This window comes from Saimiri boliviensis, chromosome 8 (assembly GCF_048565385.1).
Source record: "Saimiri boliviensis isolate mSaiBol1 chromosome 8, mSaiBol1.pri, whole genome shotgun sequence".
NCBI lineage: Eukaryota > Metazoa > Chordata > Mammalia > Primates > Cebidae > Saimiri > Saimiri boliviensis.
Genome location: NC_133456.1, coordinates 69,752,334 through 69,764,814, shown reverse-complemented (window position 1 = coordinate 69,764,814; position 12,481 = coordinate 69,752,334). Strand labels below are relative to the sequence as shown.

The 12,481-nt window shown below is 37.6% G+C and overlaps 1 protein-coding gene across 5 annotated transcripts in view; it reads right to left on the bottom strand.

The window, feature by feature from the left end:
- The window catches only part of FXR1 (FMR1 autosomal homolog 1), a 66,902-nt gene that overhangs the window by 10,696 nt on the left and 43,725 nt on the right, over nt 1-12,481 (bottom strand). For 3 of the 5 annotated variants that reach the window (XM_039478507.2, XM_039478508.2, XM_039478512.2), the window contains exons 10-12: nt 10,575-10,684; nt 3,436-3,522; nt 1,510-1,717 (exon numbers count right to left, since the gene is read on the bottom strand). In XM_039478507.2, the coding sequence (XP_039334441.1) occupies nt 1,510-1,717; nt 3,436-3,522; nt 10,575-10,684 (405 nt within the window). The remainder of the gene's footprint in view (nt 1-1,509; nt 1,718-3,435; nt 3,523-10,574; nt 10,685-12,481) is intronic. The other 2 variants (XM_039478509.2, XM_039478510.2) reach the window with 1 other exon arrangement.

Sequence of the window (12,481 nt, the reverse complement as noted above, 5' to 3'; positions counted from 1 at the left end):
TTTTCAAGCCCACTCAGGTTAAATAACTATTTCAAGAAATAAAATGGTATTAATTCTCCAAAGATTCAGAGCTGAGAGTGCCATCTACTGAACAATTTGCACAGCTTTCTTAAACCCAGATGTTGTTTTTCTACCTCTCATATAAATTCATTATCTAATCTCAACAAAAGCGTTTTGCCAGAGTAAGCTCTCATCAATAAGCAGAATTCCCAGAGGCTAATAAAATTCTTCAATGAATTCATCATACTCATCATCCAATAAGCCAAATCTAATTATACTAATAATATGTATGCTTCAAAGATCAATGAGAATATAATTTCTATGTGATTACTGGTTAACCGTCTTTTGCATTAAATGTATTTTCAGGAATATAGTAATCGTTTGCAATTTTCAGTCCCTTATATGCTGAACATTATGAGAATTTTGCTTTTTAGGTTTCAATACAGCGTTAAACTAAAATACGTATGTAAGAAAATGAGAATATAAAGATACGGTATTAACAAGAAGGGACACAAACTTACAACTCCACAACAAAGGGAAGATAGTTCAAGCTCACTGTCACTTTTACAGCATTAGATTATCCTTCAATTACTCATGAAATTTGCATTTATCTCTATTTTCTTCAAATGCCTTACATTTTTAAAAAGGATTTATAAAGTATTTCCTCAAAAGAGAGTAAGTACAGGAGTGAAGAAAAGGAACGGAAAAGAGAAAAGAAAACAGGAGAAGGCAAAAAACAAATCAGGCACTGCTAAGATCCAAGTCCAAAGGCAGAAAAACGGAACAACTGCAAAGCTGAAGAAGAATAAGGGAGAATTGAGGATTAGAGAATTGCAGAGTATCACCACTCCACTGTCCTCTTCCTACTTGGGTTAGTCACAATCCTCACAGTGAAATACATTTTAGAAAATGTTCATTTGTAAAGTATTAAATTAGATTCTGGCTTTTAGAGCCTTCATTTTAGTGAAATGTTATTATACCAAAGAATTCCAAATACGAGATGTTAATATATTCAAACATGCCAAATGAGTCAGTAAAGTATTTTTTAAAAGCTAGTAAACTTGCTATATGCAATCTTGGCAATGATTCACATACTTTTCATTTTTTACTTTAAGAGGGTAGACAAAGATGATTCCTAAAAGTATCACCACTGTTACTAGGTATTTACTGGGAAAGGTATAAAACTGTTACTACCAAAATATTTGAAAAACAAGTTACATACGTATTCTTTCTAAATATTTATAAAAAACATAATTTTGAACTACCAACTTAAAAACATACTTTGCTTCATTACGTAACTGCTTGGAAATTTTATATATTTTACTCTCATTTTAATGTATACCATCACCACTTTATTAAGAAATGTACTAAACCTTCAGAACTACCTTCTACCCTCAAAGCCAAGATACAGCAATGGATTATAAGAAAATGCGTTAGAGCACCTAAACTGTAACTATTATTACTACTACTACTATTACCAAAAAAAAAAAAAAAAAAAGTTTTTTTTACCATAACCGGAGGTGTAATTAGGGCCCCGACGACCTCTGCCTCTTCCACTATAAGACCTAGAACCTTGTACAGAAGAGACGGTACTTTCATCAGTGGCATATCCTTTCTCTTTTTCAGGCCCTCTGGTGGAAGAAGGTCTGAAACCCATACCAATCTGTCGTAGCTGTTCATCAATCTGTAGGCGTTCCATTCTTAGCTGTTCTACTTCCTACAATCAAAACAAAAAAGTTGTATGTGACTTTTTGTCTTCTTAAAGCCTAGAGCTAGAGCTGTACTCCCTACCAAAGCTATGACCTTGGGCAATTACATGGTAAAAAGCATTGTGTTCCTGTCAACAGAACTTGTGACATCATTTGCTGTTTCAGTTCAACATTTACTGAACAGCCTAGAGCAGGCGTCCCCAAAATTTTTACACAGGGGGCCAGTTCACTGTCCCTCAGACAGTTGGAGGGCCGCCACATACTGTGCTCCTCTCACTGACCACCAATGAAAGAGGTGCACCTTCCTTTAGTGCGGGGGGGCGGGGTGGAGGGGGGATAAATGGCCTCAGGGGGCCACATGCGGCCCGCAGGCCATGTTTGGGGACGCCTGGCCTAGAGAGTGTCAAATGCACTGCTATAGTCATGAAATGTAAAAGACTACATAGGCTCTCCACAAGCAAGGGTATGATTAACAGCTTTAGAATAAGTTATTTATTAAAAATAGCTAATAATTATACAATATTACCAGATTTTGCCCTTAAGGAGTTAGGACTGCTGAATGAGATACAGGTAACATCTATGAAAGTTACTACTAACAAGCTACTTTCCTATCAAAGTAGTGACACCTCAGTTGTGACATAGAAGTAGAATGCTAGACGTCATTCAGACATTCGGGTCATTACAGGATGTAAAGGTTCAATGTGTAGAGAAAGCTCTTGGTTAAAATGAGTACTGAAAGATGCAGCGCTGGCTTTAAAATGCCAATTTTAGCTGGGCGCGGTGGCTCAAGCCTGTAATCCCAGCACTTTGGGAGGCCGAGGCGGGTGGATCACGAGGTCGAGAAATCGAGACCATCCTGGTCAACATGGTGAAACCCCGTCTCTACTAAAAATACAAAAACATTAGCTGGGCATGGTGGCACGTGCCTGTAATCCCAACTACTCAGGAGGCTGAGGCAGGAGAATTGCTTGAACCCAGGAGGCGGAGGTTGCGGTGAGCTGAGATCGTGCCATTGCACTCCAGCCTGGGTAACAAGAGTGAAACTCCGTCTCAAAAAAAATAAATAAATAAAAATAAAAATAAAAATAAAATAAAATGCCAATTTTAATTGCAATTTTATATATAGATGAATTTCAAAAGAAAAGGAATGACATTATCCGATTTCAAAATCTTTGCAGCAATGATACGAGAGAAAACAGTAGAGGCAGAGAGCAGGTGAGGATATTATACTTTAAAAAGAGAAACACAGCAGGCAGGAATAAAAGGCAAAGAGGAGAAAATAAACGTAAAATGTTTAATAATCTATAGGTCATGTTTTTCTAAAACCCTTGCTCTTTATGTATCAACTCTAGACTATTTTGGTAACAATGGTTCCAATAGTATCTGTGGACATAGTGGAGATAAGAGTCAAATTACATGAAGACAAGGTAACCGTTTCTTCAACAATAAGGAAAGAAATATAAAGGCTCAGAGAGAAGAGAAACTATGCCCACAAAGGCAGTCATTTTATGATGACAAAGGACTTTTTAAATTCTCGTGTAGCAAAATAGCAAATCTGAAGCTGAATTAACAAAAATATTTAAAGACTTGATATTTACTCCAAATATAAAATGTTTAATATGAGGACATTTTAAATTTGTAATAAGTGTACAATGTTTATGTAGTAAATGCACGAACAATGATATCAGATATAGTACGAACCATATAGTATGAACCATATACAAACCTTCAGATAAGCAATATGATACTCTAAAAGAACTTGCACATTTCCAATGCTTTCTTTAGTGCCAACAAATACAAATGGAACCATACCCTGCATTTAAAAAAAAAAAGAGTCTTTAGTATTTAACATTTTAACAAAGTTCTAGCCTGAAAGTGACATGAAATTGACAGGCACGTTTGTGCCTGCATGTGTCTTTTTCTTGAGATGACATCTTGCTCCACTGCCCATCAGGGCTCACTGCAGCATCAAACTCCTGGGCTCAGGTGATTCTCCTGTCTGAGCTTCCAGAGTTGCTGAGACTATAGGTGCGTGTTACCAAAACCAGATATTTTTTAAAATTTTTTATACAGACAGGGACTTTGTCTGTTGCCAACTCATGGCCTCAAGCGATCCTCCTGCCTTGCATTACTAAAGGGCTGGGATTATTGGCTTCCCAAAGTGTTGAGATTACAGGCATGAGCCACTATACCCAGCCCTAATATATAATTAGGAAAACTTTTCTGAAACAGCAATTTACATGTACTAAACTTCAAGATTTAAAGGAGAAAAAAATACTAAAATCCATGTAAGTTGAAATACTCAGATTTTCAGTAACTTGTCATATTTGCACAATTTACTATTGTAAATTGTGTACTGTGCGTTAGACTTTAAAAATCATTTTTAAAAATCAGTTTATACCAAGTTTTCTGATTTATAATCAATTTAATTTTCCAAGTATATAAGTCAATGTTTAAAGTTAAGATGATTTTCTGACAGGTCACAGTGACTCACACCTATAATCCTAGCATTTTGGGAGGCCGAGGCAGGTGGATCACCTGAGTTCAAAACCAGACTGGGCAACACGGAGAAACCCCGTCTCCACAAAACATACAAAAATTAGCTGACATGGTAGTACATGCCTGTAGTCCCAGTTACTTGAGTGGCTGAGGCAGGAGGACAGCTTTCATGTGGGAGGCAGAGGTTGCAGTGAGCCAAGATTGTGCCACTGCCCTCCAGCCTGGACAACAGAGCAAGGCTGTCTCCAAAATCAAACAAAATGTTCCTTCAAACTGGCAATAAACTTAGAGACTAGATATATCACCTTAGTAGGTATAGCTTTAAAACATAATAAAGCTCATTAGCCCAGTTATCCCTACAGTACGTGCTCAGGTACCAAAATCTTGAATGTACTATAAGAGGTACTTCCTGACCACTAAAAGAAATATCAACTCCAGAGCATAAATATTTACACAATGTAAAATTAACGGAATTATTAAGATACGTAGAAGTATTAAACTAAATCAAAGTATTAGGCCAGACTTGGTTTACTTTGCTGAACCTCTGAATAGAAGGTTTTTAAAAAGTGGCAGAAGAGAAAAAAATAAGATGGCACACTGAATTTTTCTTCTTTAAAGAAACGTACTTCCAGCTTCTTAATGGCTGAGAAAAATGAGAGTAAAGCTTAAATAAACTCCCCCAATCAGTTTCCATGTCTCTAATTTTCTTCATTTTACAGAAGTTTCTAACAGTTACTTACACAGAATGGCTTAGGGATTTTTGGTTCTAAATATGAAACTAAGCATGGGTTAAGAAATTTTAGGGGCCGGGCGCGGTGGCTCAAGCCTGTAATCCTAGCACTTTGGGAGGCCGAGGAGAGTGGATCACGAGGTCAAGAGATCGAGACCATCCTGGTCAATACGGTGAAACCCCATCTCTACTAAAAGTACAAAAAAAAATTAGCTGGGCATGGTGGCGCGTGCCTGTAATCCCCAGCTACTCAGGAGGCTGAGGCAGGAGACTTGCCTGAACCCAGGAGGCTGAGGGTGCAGTGAGCCAAGATCGCGCCATTGCACTCCAGCCTGGGTAACAAGAGTGAAAACTCCGTCTCAAAAAAAAAAAAAGAAAAAAGAAAAAAGAAATTTTGGTTCTATGTATGACTCAATTATTTTCAAAGTAATTTTTTAAAAAATTACAATGATTTTTAAATAGATATGGTTAATTTAAAACTTAGGCAACAGGGCAAGTGCTAGGATACAGCACAGCTATTATGAAGGTTCACAGTGACTGTGAAGAAGTCACTTCAACTATGAAAGCCTGAAAGGAGGGAAACTTAACAATGTCCTTAACAGTTCTTCAAGCAGATAAAAGGACATTCAAAGTAAATTTTAAAAGGGGAGGGGAGGCAAGGACCTAAAAATATCTTTAGCAAGTACCCTGTTTTTAGGACTGTATTATGCATTCCATGTATTTTATTTAATGTTCACTTAAAAATTAACTAAGAGCCGGGCGCGGTGGCTCAAGCCTGTAATCCCAGCACTTTGGGAGGCCGAGGCGGGTGGATCACGAGGTCAAGAGATCGAGACCATCCTGGTCAACACGGTGAAACCCCGTCTCTACTAAAGGTGCAAAAAATTAGCTGGGCATGGTGGCGCGTGCCTGTAATCCCAGCTACTCCGGAGGCTGAGGCAGGAGAATTGCCTGAGCCCAGGAGTCGGAGGTTGTGGTGAGCCGAGATCGCGCCATTGCACTCCAGCCTGGGTAACAAGAGCGAAACTCCGTCTCAAAAAAAAAAAAAAAATTAACTAAGAAAGAGTATCCTGGCTTTATAGATAACAAAATAACTTGCTGAATGCATAGAATTTGCAACTGAGCCAGCCAATTTTATCTAGTTACCTAATGCCAAATAATATCTATTTGTTAACTGCCAGGATCTTATGCTAAGGTGTAAGAATAAAGTTTCTGTAAATCTCAGGAAAAAAATATACTAAACATTCTTATAAAATATGCATTGTATAGCATTAATGATATGACCAAAAAACAGGAATTTTACGGAGAATGTGAATCATGCAACTCCAGGTGTGGAAAGTTAATGGAATAAGAAAGAATAATGTTATGTAAAGAAACTATTAAAAATAAAATTTTGCCAAATACATAAAGAGAAAGTCATTCCAGACAGATGACCTGAAGGGAATAAAAAATAAAGAGTCTTGACCTTCAACGGGAAATGTTATCACCTTTACGCCTTAAAAAAGGAATGGTAAACTCTGAAGAGTGAAGGATTATTAATGAATATGAGTTCATTTGTTCTAAGTTATTTAAGTGAAACTTAAAAGGTTGTTTTAAAAAATGCTAAAAACTGATTATTTTTATGTAACAGATGAACACTGAGATAATCAGTTAGCATGAAGAAAAATCTGAATCCCTATTCCTGACACCTTGCACCAAACACGTATCAACTGGAGCAAAAAGTTTATGCACTAAAAACCAACAACAAAAACAAGAATATAATGTACTTCTAAATGATCTAGGAGCAGGAAAGACCCTGCCAAGCATGACAGAAAATCCAGTCATAAAGCAAAAGTCTAAAAAAAAAATCCAACAATATAAAAATTTTTAAATGCCTGCTCAGGAAAAAAGAAATCAAGTCAAAATTAATAAGGAATATTTGCTACACATACAAAAATGCAAATAGTCTTATACCCCACTAATACTGAAGACAAAAAATAAATAAAGGACAAAAAGTTCACAGAAAATTAAGTATCTTTTAAGCATACAGAAAGATAATGTGGTATACTTTCTGTAATGGCATTAAGTAAAGTTTGATAAAACCTAATAATGGAAATATGTGTAAAACAGACCTATTTCCTACACTGGTGATAGAGATGTGTGAGAAAATAAATAATTATCAAGCTCTAAAAATTTAAATACTATTAAAAAACCTCTGATCTATCACATGGATCACTTCAGCCCAGGTTCAAGACCAGACTGGGCAACATGGAGAATTTCCTCTCCATTTATAGTTGGCAAAGAGTTACAGGGGATGTTCACTACAGCACTGTTTTTATGATATTTATGTATGTATTTATTTATTTAGAGACAGAGTTTCGCTCTTGTTGCCCAGGCTGGAGTGCAGTGGCGTGATCTCGGCTCCCTGCAACCTCCACCTCCTGGGTTCAAGCAATTCTCTGCCTCAGCCTCCTGAGTAGCTGGGATTACAGGCACCCGCCACCGTGCCTGGCTAATATTTTTGTATTTTTAGTAGAGACAGGGTTTCACCATCTTGGCCAGGCTGGTCCTAAACTTTTGATCTCGTAATCTACCTGCCTCGGCCTCCCAAAATGCTGGGGCATGAGCCATGGTGCCCAGTCAGCGTTGTTTATAATCTCAAAACAAAACCATGCAACAGCGGCTTCAACAGGTTAAAGCCTAGGAGGCATGACGAGTAAAGGAGAGACATGTAGAAAGCACAGATACACATCTGTTTTTGATATTATACTCATCTGTTATTCTAACATTTATTAAACTTTTATAATTAAAAAGTGCCCGTTGTACTCAATTCATAGTCATAGGCGAGAATGAAAAATACGGGAGTTCAGATTTGACTTCCTGATTTCAAGGAGTTTATAAACTGGTTTGGAGACATATACCAGAAAACAACATGTAAGTAAGACCGAAAGGCTATCATTAAAAACTCAATTATAAAGACAATAATTACTATAGTACATTACAGGTACAAAAAGTCATTTCAGGCTAGCGACAGATCACCAAAGCCTTCAGAGTAAAGAAGTTATACACTGAGTCTCCAACTTAAATTGTTAAATGGTGGCACCAATAAGCCAATACTAACCTTCGGATTTATTTTACCATGCAGTGTTTTGAAAACTGAAAATTTGCATATTATAGGTTTCCTGCTTCTCAAAACATATCACTGTAGCAAAAAATAAGGCATGCATTCCCTATGAAGAAAGGCACTGTCCTCTCCACCTATCTACACAGTTCAACTTGCCTACTCATGTACCTGCTTGGCCTCTGCAAGTATTTATGTCTCTTGGCCCTGGCATAGAAATGACAGTAACAATGGCCAAAACTACAAACAAGGAAGTACAGTAAATTCTTACTTATGAAGGAAAACCTAGAAGAATATGCTTACAACAAAATAAATACTGAAAAGCAACTGGGAATAAATCAAGCTAACAGAAGACATTAATATCACACTTAGAAATGCAGTCGACCAAGTTAACGGTCCTGGCCAGTAACTACCATGATTTTAAGACAAACGTTTAGGCAGTGGTTGTATGCCAAATGGTTCAGCATTCATCTTTCCATTAGTTATACTAAGCATAACAAAAAAAGGTGCCAATAACAATGGCATGAGACCATCAGTTTTAATCCTTATATTTTTATTTTATTTCTTTCAGACAGAGTTTCGTTCTTGTTTCCCAGGATGGAGTGCGATGGTGCAATCTCAGCTCACCACAACCTCTGCCTCTCAGCGTTCAGGCAATTCTCCTGCTTTGGCCTCCGGAGTAGCTGGGATTACAGGCAGGCGCCACCACGTCCAACTAATTTTGTATTTTTAGCAGAGGTGGGGTTTCTCCATCTTCGACAGGCTAGTCTCAAACTCCTGACCCCAGGTGATCCACCCATCTTAGCCTCCCAAAGTGCTGCGATGACAGGCCTGAGCCACCACACCCAGCCTTAATCCTTATCTTAAGCCATCTTAAAATAATGCAAAATGGGGCAGAAGTGCTTATGAAGAGTAAGTTCTGTGAGATTTGTACTTTTTAAAGCAGTATAGAATAAAATTACTGAAAACAGCATTCCAAGCCACAAGTATTAATTTGTGTGATGATACCTAAACATTTGTTGTTCCTCATTTATTCCTCCACATTCTAATTAAAAGGAATAAAGGAAGTGGCTATCTTTAACATCTTTATAATACCAATACTTGGTTGGGCTAAATACATAGTTTTCTCTTTTTAAAAGACAGATCCTGTATCCAACAGGTTAACAAACTCCCCATACAATGCTCTGCTGTGCAAAGCTAAAGCAGTTTTGACTATTTTCTGATGATTTTGTAAAAACTCCTTGTCATATATTCAGGCACACAAAGCTTAAGCATATAGAACAGACCACTGAAGCCATAAATGTGAGATCCTTAAAATGATGTACAAGAAGTAAAGAACAAAATTAGGGTCAAAACATCAACATGTTGGAAAAAAGATGAAAAATTTTAGAAAGCTAGGATCAGAATTAATAGCAACGTAAAAGCATAAGAGGATTTCAATCAAGAAAAGGTCAGCACTTTGGGAGGGTGAGGCAGGCAGATCAAAAGGTCAAGAGATTGAGACCATCCTGCCCAACATGCTGAAACCCTACCTCTACTAAAAATACAAAAATTAGCTGGGTATGGCAGTGCCGCCGGTAGTCACAGCTACTCAAGAGGCTAAGGCAGGAGAATCGCTTGAACCTGGGAGGCAGAGGCTGCACTGAGCCGAGATCGTGCCACTGTACTCCAACCTGGCGACAGGACGAGATTCCATCTCAGAAAAGAAAAAAAGTCAATACTTTCAGATTGTATAAAATGGTTGAGGAGAGTATGATCTACAATTCCTATGTCAGCATGGTTCACAACAGCAAAGATATGGAACCAACCTAAGTGCCCATAAACCAATGAATGGTTAAAAAGAAGATGTGGTATATCTATCTACACAGTGGAATATTACTCAGCCGTAAAAATGAACAAAATAACATTTTTTTAGAGAAACTTGGATTGAGGCCATTATTCTAAGTAAAGTAAATCAGGAATGGAAAATCAAATAACGTATGTTCTCACTTGTAGGGGGGAGCTAAGCTATGAGGACACAAAGACAAAAGAATGCTATAATGGAGTTCGGGAACTCAGTGGGGAGGAAGGTTGAGGGAGTGAGGGATAAAAGATGACATATTGGGTACAGTGTCCACTGCTCAGGTGACAGGTGCACCAAAATCTCAGAAATCGCCACTAAAGAACCTTAACCATGTAACCAAAACCCACCCATACGCCAAAACCTATTCAAATTAAAAATTTCTTTGAAAGTATCAAATTCTATAGCTTTACACTCTACGTATGAAACATAACTGTTAAGATTATCAAATAGACATCTTTTTATCATGAACTGGCTTTTTTTTTTTTTTTTACTGAAGTACTACCAAAACAATGAAGAGCAACACCCACACAGTGGAAAATGATTGTTTTCTAAGCGTATAAAGCAGTGTTACAAAAACAGAATTTTAAAAACAAGAAAGAAAAACCCTCTAACGGATAAAATTTCTACCACTATTAAGGTGGCCAAAAAAAGGACATTTTAAAGAGGCAAAGAAATTACATTTTAAACACTTACATCTTCTCTGGGTAGTTTATTTTCATTGTCCCCTTCAATTCTCACCCGAACCACACCAGATTTGTCCACTATTTCTTGAATAACTTTGCCATTTTTTCCAATTACTTTTCCTTTAGTAAGAGAAAACAAATATAAAGGTAAGCTAAAAACCAATTCTGCTATTCTTTCAGTATTGGCCCAACTATTGTTAACTTGCTAGTAATTATAATCGTCCAGTGAAGCTCCATCTTTTTACTGTCAATTACTCCACCCCACAGACTACCAAGGAATGTTATCCCTGGTCTGAAACTCACTCCCTTTCAGCATGCCCAAGGTTACTAACTGGGAATGACAACAGTGCTAGACATTTTCAGAATCTAGACTTTTAAAATATCCTTTTATCACTTTCATATTTTTAAAATACCGAACCCATTTCAAAACCATGAATATGTACATAAAGGCAAAGAGAAAACTATTTTTACTTGACATTAATTATAATTTGACTTTCGTAATTCACATAAGTAACAAATCTATCAATCTTACTTTTATTTTCAAGTTTCTATCTGTCCAAGAGAGTTCTATGACTTGAAGATAACTTTAGAATATTTACATGTATTACATTTTAACCAAGAAGTATTTAAACTATTTCACAGCTATATAAAAAATTACATACAGCATGTACATAATATGTTGTCTTGCTAGGTATAAAATATTGCAGAACGATATAAAATTCAAATTAACTTTCCTACAATTAAAAGTCTGTCAAGGCCGGGCGCGGTGGCTCAAGCCTGTAATCCCAGCACTTTGGGAGGCCAAGGCGGGTGGATCACGAGATCGAGAGATCGAGACCATCCTGGTCAACATGGTGAAATGCCGTCTCTACTAAAAATACAAAAAATTAACTGGGCATGGTGGCACGTGCCTGTAATCCCAGCTACTCAGGAGGCTGAGGCAGGAGAATTGCCGGAACCCGGGAGACGGAGGTTGCGGTGAGCCAAGATCGCGCCATTGCACTCCAGCCTGGGTAACAAGAGCAAAACTCCGTCTCAAAAAAAAAAAAAAAAGTCTGTCAAACAGCAGTTATTGAGTGTATTCATAAACAAAGGGGTCAAAAGGCTCTTTTTCCCTGAAGGACTATCTATCCAAAGATTAGCACAAGCCGGGCACCGTGGCTCAAGCCTGTAATCCCAGCACTTTGGGAGGCTGAGGCAGGAGAACTGCCTGAACCCAGGAGGCGGAGGTTGCGGTGAGCCAAGATCGTGCCATTGCACTCCAGCCTGGGTGACAAGAGCGAAACTCCATCTCAAAAAAGATTAGCATGTACTCACATAAACTATAAAGCAACACTGAGCTGTGTACCTATTAGCAAGCACTATTCAAGTAACCTTCACCATATGGAACAGATGTATCCCTTAGGGAACAGCAACAGCACTGTTGTTATCAAGTCCACATCCTCAAATAATTTAAGTAAATCACTTTTCGCAAAAACTTAAATCTTGGTTGAAAGAGTTAAAATGGAAGATTTTCCTATTGCATGCCTGAACAAACAGTTTCCATTAAAGAATGAATAAGAACAAGGACAACAGTAGACTGGTCAATACAGTAATATGACTATAATGGGTTTTTCTATCTTGTATTCCTACTCTCAAGCCTTGTTCCCCATTAATAATCCTAAATTTCAAAGCAGCAGCAATTGAACAGGTTAAAAAAAAAAAAAGTAGGGCAGGGAATTCACATGACATGGATCTTCTCTGAGCAGACCTAGCAGCAGCACATAAAAGCAACCTTCATTGTTAACACAGTGAAGCTCAAGCAGCAACTCCATCCTTGACCCTGCTAAAAATAAGTAAATGCCTTCCGAAGAACAAAGATTAGGATGATATGCCATATTCCTCCCCCAGAACCTTTGCCACTTCCTTCTTTTGAAC